The 17,913-nt window shown below is 39.9% G+C and overlaps 1 protein-coding gene across 1 annotated transcript in view; it reads right to left on the reverse strand.

The window, feature by feature from the left end:
• The window catches only part of RNF150 (ring finger protein 150), a 156,531-nt gene that overhangs the window by 56,521 nt on the left and 82,097 nt on the right, over window positions 1-17,913 (reverse strand). Inside the window, exons 2-3 of the mRNA XM_036423736.2 lie at window positions 8,124-8,374; window positions 1,402-1,473 (exon numbers count right to left, since the gene is read on the reverse strand). Coding sequence (XP_036279629.1) covers window positions 1,402-1,473; window positions 8,124-8,374 — 323 coding nt within the window. The remainder of the gene's footprint in view (window positions 1-1,401; window positions 1,474-8,123; window positions 8,375-17,913) is intronic.

Genomic DNA, 17,913 nt, shown 5'->3' on the forward strand with positions numbered 1-17,913 from the left:
GTTTTCTTAATCAATAATTTACTATTTACTGGCTTAGTTTCCATTCATTCTAACCTCCATGTTTTGTCTCTGGGTTCCACTGTAAGTGGAATAATTTTTAAATGTACCATTACTAATAATGCTATTCATTATAATTAGAGGTGACATAGCAAAAACTCAAAGATGAGAAATACCATTTATGGAGAAGTATCTGAATATTAAATCTTTTCATTCCTCAGGAATCTAATGTACACAATGCTAAAATAGTGTTTCTGACTTCTTTCTTTCTTCCCCAAGTATATAAACCTCCTTTAATTCCCCATAAAATATTACTTATATAATAATTCTTATTATTTTATTATTCCCTGTTTCAGGGGGAAAAGTAATGGAAAAATACTTTCAGTTCAGTAGTGATTTTAAATGAATGTTATCATAATAAGGTCAATAGAATTTTTATATAGTTGAAAAACAGCAGAACATAATTAGGGAGACAAATCAATTATTCAGACTAAAGACAAACACCTGAAATGCATGTTGAGTCATGAATCCCTTACAAGCTCCCAAGAGCCCCAAATCCATGTCTGTAACCCACTGCTTTAAAATTTCTCCTGGGCGAAGAAAGATCCTCAAAGGCCACCGTATGGACTGCACTGCTCTGAGACACTAAATATGCTTCCTGCATTTACTGTAGTGGAGGACATCGTTCAGCACATAACATTGTCTTCTTTGCAAAGAATCAAGTCCTAATACAGGAACCATCTTTTTTTTAATCTTGTGGGACACTGGAATAAGGTAGCTACTTCTTGAAAATGGAATATTATTTCCTTCTTTGCATTGGCTGCTAAAAAGCACCCACCTAAATTTGGGACCCATTTCTGTTAGGCATTTTAGGTAATGCATTTGTCTATTGATAATTTCATCCTGGCTTTATCTGCTCTTCCTACATTAATTTTAAATTCTCCAAACTACTTTGCTGTTCTATTGTATACCTTTTATAAAGGGCTTTAAATTATCTTATGTAATAAAAGCCTAATATGCAAATTGTCTGAATGGTGGAACCACATCAATGGTTGCTATGATATGCACTGACCACCAGGGGGAAGACGCTCAATGCAGGAGCTGCCCCCATCCTGCAGACCCCAGGCCAGCTAAGGTGGGTGCAAGTCCCTCTCCCCCCTCCAACCCGATCGCCCCTCCAGTTGTCCCACAGATTGACCCTGATCGCTGGCCAGGCCTAGGGACCCTACCTGTGTGCCAGGCCTCTAGTATTTAATAAAGACAGGTAAGATAACAGATGCCTATGGGAGAACTAATAGCATTCATTCCCCCTTTCCCATCCTTCTCTCTCTTCTACCTTGATGGCCAAGTAAAGCCAAGAGCTTGTTTAAATAGCCCCTCACCCAAAAGAAAAGAGGCTGTTACCTTGTCGCCCTTCTTGATGGTCCTGACCTGGAGCTTACTGATTGCTTTCTTGGCTGCATCTCCAAGTCGGCGCTGAAACAGCAAATGCTGCTGGTTAGTAATAAAGGCCTGTAATTTTTGACTTTGCTTCTAATAACACTTAATAAACCAGGGCAACTATCTCTGAACTCATGCACGAGTGGCATGAATGTTAATATGATGTCTGGAAGAGATGGCATGGTAATATCTGAACAAAGCGGCTCTAGTATTTGAAGTCTATTAGAGAGAAAGTCTTCATGCCCATGTTAAGCAAGTGGCATATTGTATGGAAAGATCCTGTTCAATGACGTTAGTGCAGGTTACATTTATACAGATTACCAAAAAAATAAATTGAGGCCCCAGCCAGTTTGGTTCAGTGGATAGAGCATTGGCTTATGGACTGAAGGGTCCCAGAATTCGATTCCAGTCAAAGGTAGATAACTCTGTTGAAATTTTAAAGAATTTCCATTACTTATATAGATTCAAACTAGGTTTACATTTAGTTTGTACTACCCTTTTATTGTACATCACATTCTTACATCCAATTTTGCCTCCTTTGTATACGTTTAAGTGTGAATGTGGGTATAGGAAAATACATAAAAATATGTTTAGTTTGACAAATAATTATACAGCAAACCCCTATGTAGTAACCACCATAACCCACATCAATGAATAATATATTCGACTTGGTTCATTGGTCAACACTCAACCACTGAGCAACACCAGCTGGCCTATACACACAGTAGTTACAGTAAATAAGTAGAAAAGGAGATATTCTCCAAGCTAATTAAATTTCCTCTTTGATATTTCATTTTTAGTTTTAAAAATCATCATTGGCATTTTTAACAGGAGAGTAAGCTTGGGCTGTTTCCTAAAAAGATACCCATATACACTTGAGATTTATGCAGAAGTCCACGAGTAGATAGCAAACTAAATTGGCAGGAAAAATAGAAAGAGTCTATAATAATACATATGAATGGGGGACATAGAGTAAGAGGAAAAAGAACTGAGGTAAAACTAAACAGGATGCAACTCTCTTCCCTCTTCTTTTCCTCTAGTTATTGACTAATTATCCTTTGGTCTCAAATCAAGTCATTTTGGGGGGAGCCCTTCCTAGATGTCTTCCAGGAGAGAAGACCCCTCTGGTCTACACCCTCACAGCACCTTGTCCCTCTACTTCAGAGCCTTGTGACAATATATGCATTTTTAAAGATCTATCCCAGTATCTTTTCTCTCCTGTAAGCTCCCTGAGGACAGAACTGTATTTATGTTTGCTTCCCATTAATATGAATAGAGCTGCCTTCAGAAATTGACATTGGATCATTCAACACATATTTCAGATCACATACTTTCCCCAGTTTCAAAAACTCTGGGTTTTGAAAAAAAAAAAAAAAAAAGGTAGTAAAAACACACAAATTTCTGCTCTCTGTAGTTTACTATCTAGTGGAATCCCCATTAATGATTGTTGAGTGAATAAAATCTTAAACCAAGAGACCATTTTTATTTATTTATTTATTTATTTATTTATTTATTTATTTACATGGAAAACAACCTGAGAAATTTAGCCAGTTAAAGGGAAAACATATGAACTAACCACGATACATGTGGTTAGATGAGCAAAGCTATGGTCCTGACCTTGGCAAATGCAGCTTGTTGCAAATAAAATCTGCTTTTCATTGAAGAAGACAGGAGCAAGAATTGAAAAACATGGAAAAGGGACTACTTGTTACAGGGACTAAATGCAGAAAACCAATAGAATATTATATTTAAAATAAGAAATCTGGGCCTACAGTCAAGTATTGATTGTTTTAAGTTTAAGTTATGAATTCAGATATTTCTGTAATTGTGTTTAATTTGTATTATATAATATCTGGCCCCAATTCAATCACTTAAATTGTTTTTTTACTTTTAAAGTAGAAGCAATAAGGCAGCAATAATTATTTGCAAACAATGGTATTGGATTATATTCAAAGAAAGACCATCCTTTTTTTAAGGAGGTGAACCAGAAAAAATGTTTTCAAAATTTAATTTATTTAAAATCATTTTTAAAGCAAATGAAATATGTTCCTTTTAAATATGAACATGTAAGGTAAATTCAAAGACTACGTTCTATCTTGTCCATGTATTTTATTTTGCTTTTGGTTATATCTGAATTAAAAGGGGGTGTTAAAAAAAAAACCAAAAACCCTTTTCTCTTCCACAAAAATAAAAAGCTGTTTCCATACCCTTTAAAGGGAAGATGTAAGCTGCCTTTATAAAAAACAAAAAGAAAATGGCTTGTCTGTCCAGGAAATGTAAGCTGACATTAGGTATCAGGGATTATGGCTAATAGCAGAGTTAATGGTTAGGGGATTAGAAAGAGGAATTGCATTGCTGTCATTTGGTGACTGGGGGCTGAGAGGTTAAAAGAGTTCAGTGGAGGATAAAAGTCATTTGGGAGATGGGCTTCTCACATGAGCAGAACTAGCAGATGGAGAAATTCGAGTATAAAAGAAAATGATAAAGTCCCCTCAACACCAAGTCTAAGAGGTCTTTCTCCCTGAAAAATCAGAGGACTCACATAGGAAGGAAGACATGTTTCCCTTCATCATTCTGGAAAAATGGCCCGAGGGTATTTCCTTTCCCTGATGTGCCTCTAGACTACCCTCATTTCAGATGGTAATTCACATACACCTCCTTTCAGGAGAGAAAGGGCATCGTTTTGTGAGTGGCTGACAAAGGATAAGAAAGTCTGACTTGCCAGGGGCAGAGCGGATGTTATAGATACCTTGGAGAATAGAGAAAAGTCCACTTCTGAGATATAGATAGTAGTTATGAAACTGGGGAAGCTAGAGTTTTCAACAAAAGTCTAGATTAACCAAGAAAGGGGAAAGCACCATAAAGTTTTAAAATGTAGTCACATTTTGTATTTCTCTTTAAGTGACACAAAAACGACCAGGAAATATTGACTTCTAAATAAAAACACTGACTTACTTGCAACAATTTTCTAAACCAGTATTACAGGATTTCCAAAATGCAAACTAAAGAGATGAGTAAAAACACAAGCATTCTTAATGAAATGGTCCAACTAAAGCAGTTGTAGCTTTTGCAGTTGGTCTCTTCTGTCTTTGGGTTGTTACCTGCACCAAGAATAAAGGAGAGAAAAACCACAGGTCCTGCTCAAACGGAGTCTGATGTGGAGCCTGACTAGAGAACCGAGGGATTGGAACCAGAAGTCTGTCACCAAACCCATCCTTCCTTTGTGGTTGGTTCTCAGAAATGCAGACTAATGGGAGTTAGCGACCACCACAGGTACATTTAAGGGCCACCTCGTACATTAAGGGACCACCTCAAGTTTCTAGAGGCTTTTTGTTTCAGAGGGCGATTCCTCTCCCTTGTCTAAGGGCTCCTACAGATTTTCTCTAACCCAGATCCAAATCATGCTTTTTACTAAAGATCACTAGGAGTTGGACCATCTTAATAATTAGATTTATCCGTCAATTGAATCTAAATGAGTATAAGGAAGTGTTTACCAAGGTTATTGGTTCCTTGACAGTAGTGAAGACAAATGGTTTCATGGAAAATAAAAAAGAACTATTTATTAAAAGAAGCAAGTCCTACATAAATGCCAACAAAGACGGTAAATAATGGCAGACTCCAGTTCAACACAAGACACAAACCTTCTAAATATTTAGGAGATGGAGAAAAAGAAGACACTTTCCTCTTGTCTCCTTCTGTGTTATAAACAGACATGCAGTGAATATGATTAAAAACTAACTAGGAACATAAGGACACCAATACAGCATCAAAATCGAGTTTATGTTCCATCTTATCAGATTGGATAATTTTGTTTCATATTTGCCCCTTTTTACTGATAGCTGTATTTGATCATCACGATTCTCATCACCACCACCAAGTGGAAAAACAGCAAAGTGTTCTTACGGCCTAGGTCAGTGGTTGGCAAACTCATTAGTCAACAGAGCCAAATATCAATAATACAAGGATTGAAATTTCTTTTGAGAGCCAAATTTTTTAAACTTAAACTTCTTCTAACCTAACGCCACTTCTTCAAAATAGACTCACCCAGGCCGTGGTATTTTGTGGAAGAGCCACACTCAAGGGGCCAGAGTTGCACGTGGCTCGAGAGCCGCAGTTTGCTGACCACGTTCATAGGTGAAGAAAGGAACTATAACCATAAACAGAGTTGATCCCAGTCATCTGGAACCTCATGTGGCCATGGGTGACTCAGACACTTTCCTTGCTCATAATACATAACAATGAGTTTTCCAGGCCTGGCTGATGCAACAGAAATCACTGCACAGCCAGTTCAGCTGAGTTCTATGATGTAGGTCAGCATTCCGTCAATGTAGTAAAGTGGGTAAGGGAATTGGTCTGGCTGCCCTCACAGTATGGTGACCTCACAGAGTGATGACTGCACACGTGACATGAGGTAGAAACATTAGGGTTATCTTTCGTGGGAGGTGCATGGCTTGGATGTTAGAAGATCCAGCTTTCAGCCCTATTTATGTCACTAACTGTGTGGCTTTGGCCAAGTCACTTCAACATTCTGGACCCCAGTTCCCCTCATTAGTAAAACCAGGTTTGTGGAGTTGTGTCATTTCCAGTTTTACCAGGTCAGGATTTTCTTCCACACAGAACAGAACTGGGAGGCAAAGATCCCTGGGACCTGAATTATCTAAACATGGCAAGTCAATGGCTAACTATGTCACAGATATAACATACATTTTGCCTTTCTATTCTCCCGAGGGCTCTCTACGTTCTGCAGGGACACATCAGGGACTAAGTTGGTTGTCACTTTTTAGGAGATGGAAGCATCTCTGACCCCAGGGACACTGGGCATACTCCTTTCCCTTTCCGTCCCTCTTCCCCTATGGCGTTCAAGTTTGTCTTAAATACCATTGCATCTCTTGCTCCAGCTTAACTTCAGGACCAAATGTGCAAAGGAAATCAAAGGGCCACGGGCCATGTACATGCAAATACCAGGAAAAGTATTCACACAGAGGAGTACCTCTTTCAAGAAAGCTTGGTTGAATGTCATTACCAGGCCTCACATAAAACAACACAAGCCAGGTCTGGTTTCCTTGGGTTAGCCTCAAAGGCAACATTGTTTATGAAAAACAAAAAAGAGCCTTACATCATTTATCTGATCTGCCCATGTTTGAAATTGCCATCCTCTACCGAGAGTCCTGTGGTTTTCAGAACACAGACCCAGTCTTTGTGTCAGAGATGGGGTATCCTAAGAGACAGAGGGACAGTGTCCCCAGCATCCCCAGCAGGCAGGCTCACCTGCCACAGCCACGGCAGGAATGCTGCTCGCGGCATCTGCAGGGTGGACAGCTGCCAAAGTGCACATCTGGGAAGTGAGGGACACATGGCTCCTTCACCTCCCAGAGGGCAAGGGAGGCTGCCTGGAGTGGACATTGGCATTCAGTCGAGAATCTGTCATGTCCCTGGCCTACCAGATGCTCAGTTGATTAGAGCATCATCTGGATATGCCACGGTTGCCGGTTTGATCCCTGGTTAGGGTACACACAAGAATAAACCAACAAGTGCATAAATGGGTGGAACAAAGAAGCTGATGTTTCTCTCTCCCTTCTCTGTCTTTCCCTCTCTCCTCCTCTCTCAAAACCAATCAATAAAACAAAATTTAAAAGAATCTGTCATGACCCTGGGTCTCCATCTCAAGAGTTTAAGAAGGGAGGTGATTAGTTGAGAAGAAGAACCCTGAGCCTCCTTTGTGGAGCCCCTGGAGTTGGAGGATCTTAGAATAGATACCAGAAAGGACTTAACAACCAATCTTTACTTCTAAGGCCAAAAACGGCCAAATTTGGTCAGAAGGATGTGCTTAGTGTCACTTGTAAACTTTTTTTAAAAAGAGAAAACATGTCCATCAATAGGAGTTGGTTTAATAAATACAACATACACAAAAAAGGAAATGGTATCCAGGCATTAGAAATGAGAAGGCAGCTTGGATTGAGTGTTGATATAAATTAATCTCTAAGATACAGTGAGAAATAAGGGTACAGAGTTAAGGTGTACTATTATTTGTTCTCTCTCTCTCTCTCTCTCTCTCTCTCTCTCTCTCTCTCACACACACACACACACACACACACACACACACACACACACACACACACACACACACACAAACACACATGCATTTGCAAGCACATAAAATATCTCTAGAAGAGAAGAAATTCCAGGCAGAGGACCTTGGTAACTAAGGGGCATACATGGGAAGGCAATTACTTTTCATTTAACTATTTTATACCTTTTTCAATTTATACCATGTATATATATTATCTGTTCAAAATGTAATAGCTTTTAAAATAGCTTTTATTTACCTCCTTTTCTTCTATCCTCAAGGAGGAAATTTGGGCTTTTCCTAAATAATGTTGCCACTATTAGCATAATCTCAGCTCATGTTCCCTTTCTCTTTTATTATGTGCCTAAATAAAGACGAGCAATAGGAATATAGGACAAAACCCCTCCGTTTAACAGGACAATACTAATAAAACATTAAAATATATGTATTGGCAAAGATCTGAAAAACTATGCAACAAATATCAATTGCTTATCTTGAGAGGGGGAAATCATAGGTAACTTTGGTCTTAGTTATTTTGTGTGATTTTATAAGTTTATACAATAACATGTCTTATTTTTATAGTAATTTTTAAGTTTTAGAAAAACTTTTTGCTACTCACCTGGTTCCTGTCCCTGGCATTTGCATATCGAAACCTCTGGATATAATAGAAGACCAGCCACGCGAGAGAAATGATCATCAGGACGATGAAGGAGATGGAGACAAACACAACTGACGTGCGGCTCACGTATTTCTGCAAGTTCCGTGTACCGATGGTGATGTACATCGTCACGGTGATGTTTCTTTCCAGCAGGCTCACTATCTCCTTCCCTTTGGGCTCAGGAATCATTATCGCCACGATGTCTTCTACGCCTGTGGCGAGAGGGATGAGGGTGAGGGGATATGAGAGAGAGCAGGAAGCTAATGGTGAAATGTCCGGATAAAGTCACATACACACCCACATAATGACATTACTTGTGATGATTCTTTGCCAGATCTAGTATCCAGGTGCATTTCTAAGATCCAACAGCCAGAAACTGAGTCAAATTTTCTCTTTCTTGCCGAAACCAGTTTGGCTCAGTGGCTAGAGCACTGGCCTGCAGATTGAAGTGTCCCAGGTTCGATTCCGGTCAAGGGCATGTACCTTGGTTGCGGGCACATTCCCAGGAGGGATTGTGCAGGAGGCAGCTGATGGATGTTTCTCTCTCATCCATGTTTTTAAACTCTCTATCTCTTTCCCTTCCTCTCTGTAAAAAAATCAATGAAATATATTAAAAATTTTTTTTTCCTTTTTCTTCAGCTACTTTGAGATGCTGATATCTTGACTATGAGAAAAGAACCCAAAAGGAACTCATAATTTTGGTAGCAGTGAGCTCATGATCAACCTACCCTTCAGCTGTCCAAGGTGTTATTGACCCTGCTAAATAAAGGCGGCTGCTTTCCAACCAGTCCAAGTTTATAGCCCTAAATTGCATTTCACAACCCTCCCATCCCCTGAAGAGAGGAAAAGGCACTCTGACCCCATGGCACAAAGGTCAAATACAGATTTTTTTGCCATCTGTCTGCGACCTTTTTCTCTTTCCATCACTCAGACACTCTGAATACTTGGTCACATATCTGTACTTACCATTTTCAAGTCAATTTTCTCCTACAGCGAGTACCCAAAGCAACCCCGAATAGAGTTCCTTAACAAGCTCTAACATGATCTGTTAACATAAAATAAATGGTCTCAGAAATATTTTTCTGCTTATTTTACCTAGTTCAATGTAAACAGCTTGTGCATCTCCATACCAAACCAGGGAGGATGGAGGCTAATAGGTAACTCTGGGATTATTTCACCTCCACTCCAAAATACTCCCCCCACAATGCCCCTATTACTGGGTAGTTTGAAGCAAGAGGGGCAACTTTCTTGGATCAGAGTTATCTGGGTCCCTGTCCCTATTTCTTGTGACACTCAGCCTCTCAGTGAGGAGTTCTGGGGCCTTGACAAGGGGGTCTTTGGTAAGGATGCGAGACCAGCTCCAAATGAACCAACTTGGCACATCACTGTGAATATCAACTTCACTAGGATAGGTTCTCAGGGATCTCCCCATTCAAATGTAGGCCCACAAAGCTCTTCCTGGGCCCCAATTTCCACATGGAGATATCTTATTCCCCGAGGTCACTACTAATTAAAGAGAGCAAATTCACAATAAGGATGTTGCAGTTTAGGGACAAAATTAAACACTGCCATAGCTGCTTAAAGCTGGCCTTATTCACAGGCTGTGGCCCGTCAGACTGAACTGCCAGGTTACAGTGGCTCAGGATGGTGCAAGTCTCTTAGAAGCTACTTAGGGCTTTCACTTGGCCTTGATCTCTACGCAGGTTTTCAATCCTACATTCTTTGATTCCTTTACTCACTGGGGCTAAATAAATCTTTTAAAAGTTAATGACATAGAAAGTTGTCTGTGTAGGCTACACCAATGATATCCTTTTAAAAAAGAAATTCCAGTTACCTTTGCATGGGCCCAGCTGTAAAATCTCAAAGCCACACAGTGTTTAGATTTAGCTGTCAACTTCTGGGAATTACTGAAACTGATGGCTTGAATTTCAACTTTGCAGAATTTACTGACAATTCCAATGCTCCTCTTTCCATGTTTACTTTGGTTAATGGCTGCATGTGGTCTGAGGTTTTGGGAGGGATTGAGGCTGCCAGCAGGTTTTGTCTCCACAGAAATAACTTCTTTGCATTGCGGACTAACCTGGCCTGGTGAGGCTCATCCTGTTGCTGTGGCCATCTTAGAGAGACTTAAGTGGTGGGTAGATTCATAACTTTTCACTTAATCCATCCCCTTACTTACGTTTTTAAAGCTTATCTATTCAAAGCTCTAGAATAATATATTGTTTGAGAAGAGGATTTTGGGTTATTTATAAGACTTTGTATGCTCAGACTTGCACAAGTTTAAAATTTTGAGTAGTCAAATATTATCATTCTATTCCTTATGACTTTTAGTTTCAACACTCTGCTTAGGAAGCTTTTCCACCGAAGATGACAGAAATATTCATTTGAAACTGCTTTTCGAAACATTTTAGTTTTACTTTTTACATTTAAATCTTGAACAACCTAAATGTGATTTGACAACAACACAACATGTATTGAGCTCTTATAATGAAACTCGAGGCCAGGTGCATAAAATTTATGTTGGGGGGGAGTTCTCTCAGCACACTCTGCACCCTCTCCAATCTGGGAGTCCTTGGGGGATGTTTGCCGGTTTAGGCCTGATTCCTGGATTGGTCCTTAAACTGGCAATTGGACATCCCTCTCACAATCCTGGACCGCTGGCTCCTAATCGCTCACCTGCCTGCCTGCCTAGTTGCCCCTAAATGCTCCACCCACTGGACTGGTTGCCTCTTACTGCCCCTCCCCCCTGCTGATCTGGTCACCCCCAACTGTCCCCCCTGCCAGCCTGGTTGCCCCTCACTAACGCCCCTGCTGGCCTGGTCGCCTCACACAGCCTGCTTGTTCAGTTGTTCGGTCATCCCTCACTAACCCCCTGCTGGCCTGGTTGTGAGGGCGTGAGGGTTAATTTGCATATTGCCTCTTTTTATATAGAATGGCAGAGGGGAGACAGCTAGGATGAAATTTATTTCCACCCTAAATTCTGAGATATATTTGGATCTACCTTTGGACTTTACTTCACTTAAAGGTTGATCCACTTTTTTGTGAACCTACATCAGGCTATTATAGTTGTCTAGGCTTTCAGCAAATTTACTGTCTGGTAGCCTACCTCTTCTTCTGCTAATTTCTCCCTTACACTCTTCCTTTTATCTACTTATAGAAAGAGATCACAAGGCCTAATGGGTCTCTGGAAACGAACAGTTTGTTTCAAACCCCAGATCAGCATTTTAAAAATAGGCAACCAAAGATTGGACATCCACGAGGTTCTAAACTACTCATCATCCATTTTCAGGAACCTGAGGAAACATTTTTTCCCCCCTGTGGGGTAAAGTATAATTAACTATTTTAGACTGAGATGCTTAGTTACACTACCTGTGTGGCTCATACCACTGCTCACTGCTCTTCATGGCAATGACATCTGCTCGGAAAGATGGAAGATGGCAGTTGGGAGGTTCTAGTCACCCGGACTTTAACCGTATTCATCATCCATATTCATAATGAATTTCTAGGGCTGGTGATGGCAAGTAATGGACGGGTTTCTAGGGTATCTTTCCATGCACACTGGTATGAATTGTGCATGGTGTGTATTTATCCCAGAAGAAATAGTCAACTTAGGCACACAGTCTTTCCCCAAACAGCACAAAGGAAAGTAGATCTGGATGACTTATCTGACCAGTTGGGTCAATGCACAAAGTCCAGGGCAAAAGGCTATGTGGGATCGAATTGTTCTAATGGGACATGTGCACCATGACTTATCAGACAGTTCCTGCTCTTTGCTTCATTCTGGAATGTGCAGCTGGCATCAGGGGAAGCCAGCAGGTTCTTCCCAGGTACACTGTGGTGTCATTGCTTCTGAGGGTGAATGTGAGGGGGGAAGGGAGAGAAGGAGGGAGGGAGGGAAAGAAGGAAAGAGGGAAGTAAGAAGGGAATACTGAGGAGGGGCAAAGAGGGCTGAAAGCTCTGCTGAGAGATCTTAGAGTGAATGCTCTCCTAAGTACCTAACCTATGACACACCAGAGGCTCTGAGACTCAGGGAAGAGAGCGAACAAATGGCATATTTTGTATGGGTCAACTCTACAAACAGGCCTTGCTATTTGAGCAATTCTATGTTTACTGTGATGCCTAATCTGTTACCAATTTCCTCTTTTTTGCAAAATTATGTCAGCCACCCATCTATTTTCCTCCCAAAGGCACTTTATACGTCTGGGCGATCACTGTTATGTAATGGTTGTGTATTCTGGAAAAGCTCCTGGAAAAGCTCCTTAACCGAGACTGTGACCAGGGCATGTATGTGACCTGGCCGCCAGACGGGCAGCGGGAGCACCCTGTATGTTTAGTGCTTCCTTTTCCCGGGAGAGAGCTCAGTTGCCACGACCTAATTTAGTCTGTGCAGATATGATGAAATCAAAACAAAAGTTAAGAAAGAATGTTTAATAACCAGGAAATCCTTTACTTATAAATTCAAAATCAGGTTGTTTAAACATTACATTGATAGAATGTCTAGAACATCAGCACAGAGCTAGACATTTAAAGGGCAGGCAGCCCCATTCCTCCTTGTGCTTTCTGGGGGTGGGGGTGGGGTGGGGTGGTAACTCCCTCCTAGATTCCTGTGAGCAAAAACCCTTTCACTCCTCTGCATCCTCTTCCCTCCTAATCTTTACTTTAGTTCCACTGACAGCCCTTTAGAGTGTAGGCAATAATAAGAAAAGGCAGTTTCAATTTATAGATGTTTTCTATTTACACATTATATACTGCTTTTTTAATAGCTCCTGATAATTATCAATTCTCATGATGATAACACATATGAAATAATTTCAAGAACTGCAAAGTACCATATACTTGTAAAGTATTACAATTTTCCACATTAGTTTAAAAGTACTTTTCGTAAACAGAGATGCCAAAATCCTAAATAAAGCATTTACAAATCAGCTCCAACAATCCAGTAAAAAAATTTTTTTTTCCTGACCAATGTGGGATTTATCTTAGGAAGGTGAGGATGATTTAACCTTAGAAAATACAAGAGTGTTGCCAACATTGGTTTGGCTCAATGGATAGAGCATCGGTCTGCGGACTGAAAGGTCCTAGGTTCGATTCCAGTCAAGGGCATATACATTGGTTGCAGGCACATCCCCAGTGGGGAGTGTGCAGGAGGCAGCTGATCGATGTTTCTCTCTCATCGATGTTTCTAGCTCTCTATCCCTCTCCCTTCCTCTGTGAAAAATCAATAAAATATATTTAAAAAAAAAGAAAATACATGCATGCTTTGTAGTGCACCCACAAATTAAAGGAACAAAGCATATGATGATCTTGTATGTAGTTAGCTGTCCTCTAATCTCTTACACTTCAACAGTATTCGTGTTTTAGAGGGGCACACGCACTGCTCAGGGAGGTGTGAACCCTCACCGTCCCCTGTAGCTAGCGGTGGCTCTGAGATTAGTATTTGGCCATTGAGATGTGAGTGGAGTGTGTGTGTTAGCTATTCCACGGTCCCATCCGTACAGAACTGAGTATGTGCACCCCAGGCCCTATCTCCCCTTTTCTCTGACTTCAGATAGAGAGATGTGGGAACCACCAGCTTCTTAGAGAAGGAAACTATATGTTGAGGATGGCACCCATTCTTGATTCTTATTTAAGGGCAATATAAGGAAATTTCCTTAATGTGAAGCAGAGCATATTACGGAATTAATTCATTAAGTGGAGAGGAAAACATTAGAACAGCACCCCCTTTTCTACCCATATTCTCTGTTAGTGATCTTATTGCTGGAGTCACTGAGAAAAATACCAGTTTTTTCTATCCTATGAGTAAATGAGGTAATTCACAGTGAAGCACTTAGCATATGGCCTGCCACATAAGAACCAGGACATAGATGTTAAGTTTTATTAGCATCATTATTGTCAAACAAACAAATGAGAATGCCTTGGCCCCATCCTTCTCATGGTACAATGAATCCTCAACTACAAAGGCCTAATCCTGTCAGTGCAAAGTGCCCTACTGGGCATAGTTCCTGGTCGTGTATGATTAGGGCACACAGGACTTTTATTTGAATTAAGAGAAAAGCAAAGGCCCTCTTTCTCTGCTGGTCTTAAGCAGGACTATCTATCAGATTAAGTTGTAGCAGTTATTTTAGCAATGCAAGGGGAAAAGACTAGGAAAGGGGATGGTACAGGAGGAGAGCCAAAAAGTCAGGACAGAAATAATCTGATGACATGACTTGAGCCTTGAACAAGCCATACCTAAAATCAGAACCTTTAGACTTTGCAATTATTTTGCTAAAGGCAGTTTGGGCTGAGTTTTCTGCCCTTTGCTCCCACATTATATAAACATATCCCAAACCAGAGTCATTAAATTTCATTACACTGTCATGTAATTTTTCAAGTGATCTATAATTTAATTTTATTTGAGTTCATAGTAAAATTCACCCTCAGTGTTTCCATCTGTGTACACTTTAGTAAAGAATGTCCATGTCAAGCAAAACTCTTGCTGTCTGCTTTGCATGAGTGATTACAAAACCATCCTTGCTCATAATAAGCAGTCATGCTAGATAGCTCTTAAGTGTGTTCTGTCAGCTTCTCTATTTCAGGGTGCTATCCTGAACCAGGTGCCTTTCCTGAAACCCATGTATTACTATACTTGTTGGGAATGGGAAGGGTGTTATCTGGAACATAGTCTTATTCTGTAAAAAAAAAGATTTTTTTTTTCAGGGGTAAAAACGAATTCAGAGTAGATCTAGTTTAGGAGTGTAAACATTTATCATTTGGGAACCAAATGAATAGTTTGTAGTGCAAGCAAACTGACATGATTTCTCCAGAAGACCACTAAGCTCAATATATCAAAGGCTCACCTAGTTGTTGGGTAAAAGCTGGTTAATCTGAGCTCCCCCAAAATTTTGCTGAAAACTTGAAATATGTCAGACACTGGGTGTGACTGAAGTGCATTTCAATTACACACTGGAACCCTTAGGTGGAGATTTGTCATTACAGTCAGAGGCAGACACTCAATAACAATTAACTTTTATGAGATTAAAAAAAATTAGAAGGTGCTAACAATAGCCAATTTTATTTTTTCTTGATGGTTCTAGTAACTTAATTACCTCACAATATTGGCTCCTCGGCTACATCTGAGATGATCAATGACTCATGCTTTTTTTAAAAAATTCATTTTTTGGGGGTTTACACATGTATAGAATTTTCTATGAATTTATGATAGCTGTAGGAGAAGTTATAAATATAAAATTTTCTTAGAATATAGTCAGTGAATCAGACTTAAAATAAAACTTTCTTCTAGTCTTTTAAGAATTTTAAATGGTTAAAAATGATATCAAAGTTGAAATAAAACAAATCATTGAATACTAAATTGATTTTTTACAATGATTCAGTTTTATTGTTTTGATCCTCACCGAATGATATGTTTACTGTTTTTAGAGTGATGGGAGAGAAAGAGAGAGAGAGAGAGAGAGAGAGAGAGAGAGAGAGAGAGAGAGAGAGAGAGAGAGGGAGAGAGGGGGGGGGGGGGGGAGGGGGGGGGAGAGAGATCAGTGTGAAAAACATTGATGTGAAAAACATCTATGGGTTGCCTCCTGTATATGCCCCTACTAGGGATCAAACCCTGCAACCTAGGTATATGTCCTGATGGAGGGATCACATATCAAATGTGCAACCTTTTTGGTGTATGGGACAACGCTCCAACCAACTGAGCACCCAGCCACAGCCAATTCAGTTTTTATTAAAGCAAATAATTATGCTTAAAGCACCATCTGTTTGTATATAAAATATTTTAAATTCTCATTTTTAGTTTGAACAAAAACCAATATACATGCAAATCTTATTAAGGAGCAGACCAGTGGAATCATGATAGGAAACCCTGAGAGACCAAAATCCCTCAGCATTTTTCTTTTCTTAATAATTTAATAAATGAAATGAAAAAGCAGAATCACTTAGCATAACTTCTAGTTGGGCGACTTAGGAAGATTTCTTACTTTTTAAAAATTCAGATTCATTATCTTCAAAAACTCTAATGGTAAATGTACTGACTAGTCCAAACGATTGACTGAGGATTAAATGAGATAATGCATATAAAGGACCCAGAACCTAGTAAGTGCTCAATAAATATTGTTATTGTTATCATCAACATCACCTATCAAACAATTATTTAAAAGATTCCAGGCAGTGTAAACCTTGCGTTTTGACCAAGAGAGGTAGTGTGGGGGTGGGTGGGAAGGAGCACACGGACCTTGGCTTCCACTGGAGCCTGAAACAAAGATTGATCTTCTGGACAACCTAGAGCACCTGATTACTACACAGACCCCTCCAAATAGAGGACCAAGAGGCCCAGGCTGAGCAAGTTGTCATTTCTGAAACATGAAAGGGTTAACTTTCCACTGCAATTGGTCAATGAAAGGAATCTCTGAGGCAGAAAAATAGAGCACTAATCTTCAAAGGAAAAAAATGATCATAACTAGGGGTTAGCAACTAACGGTCCAACTTATATTATTCTCTTAAGGGGATAGAAAATACAAAATAGTTTAATTTGTCATTTGAAATAGATAATCAAAGCAAACCTGGACTAGTGTTTTGTTTTATCACATCAATTATTCTCCACTACACTATTTTAATAATGTATGGCAAGAATTTAAAATTACAATTGACAATCACAATATCTTAGATTTAATGAACTTACAGATTTTTTTGGTACAGATATATTTTTGAACTATTATGTACAATTATATAGAACAGAGAAATATGCATGAAGCATCTCTTCTCACAACTTTTGCTTATTTGTTTGGCAGAAGTGACGTGGAATTCCCAACTTACTGCATCAGAATTTATGACAGAGGCCTGGCCAACATGGCTCAGTGGTTGAGCGCCGACTTATGAACCAGGAGGACACGTGCCTTGCTTGTGGGCTCGATCCATAGTAGGGGGCATGCAGGAGGCAGCAAATCAAAGATTCTCTCTCATCCATGTTTCTATTTCCCTCTCTTTTCCCCTCTCTATCTCAAAAATAGGTAAAAACATATTTAAAAAATATTATGACAGAGATCTTAACCTAAACAGGAACCAAAAAGCCTGTGGGAGGAGCTGTCACATTCTGTGTCATTGCCAGGGTCCTACAGGAAGAACTCTATGCTAAACATAGCTCTAAGGCTGGAACACACCTCTCTTTGACTTCCTCTTCCCCTCTATAAGGTACTTCCTCTTGTTTTGGGCAGAACTTGCACACTGATCACCATGTCTGTACTCTCTGGACTGCAATCCTTTCTTTTTCCCAAATAAATCTTTTGTGTGTGTGTGTGTGTGTGTGTGTGTGTGTGTGTGTGTGATAAAGTTTCTAGTCAACCTCTGTTTTATGGTCAACAACTGCATAACTATTAAATGCACATTCCTTCACTGGACTCATCTCTGTGTTTCCTTTCAGTATTCTCCAAAGTTGTATTCAGTAGTTTTGAAAACTAGAAGATCTCTCTCTATTAAAGATCCAGATTGGAAATTCTCTTTCTTAAGAGCAATTAAAGTTTACTATTTTAGTTTCCAGGTCTAGAAAACTCCACATAGCCTCACTGCTTCCCAAGCCTGGTTGCTTCCAAAGTGATTCTAACCCCTGGAGCACATAGGCCTGGTGTCAGCAACATTCCCAGAATCACCCCCTTTTGTTTAACCCCTAACTTTCGAGCTCATCATTGTTGGAAAATAGGACTGAGAGGCCTTTATGCTCAGGTAATGTGGACCCAGTAGGAGTGTGAAGACAGGGGTGTGC

This window comes from Pipistrellus kuhlii, unplaced genomic scaffold, assembly GCF_014108245.1.
Source record: "Pipistrellus kuhlii isolate mPipKuh1 unplaced genomic scaffold, mPipKuh1.p scaffold_m20_p_8, whole genome shotgun sequence".
Lineage (NCBI taxonomy): Eukaryota > Metazoa > Chordata > Mammalia > Chiroptera > Vespertilionidae > Pipistrellus > Pipistrellus kuhlii.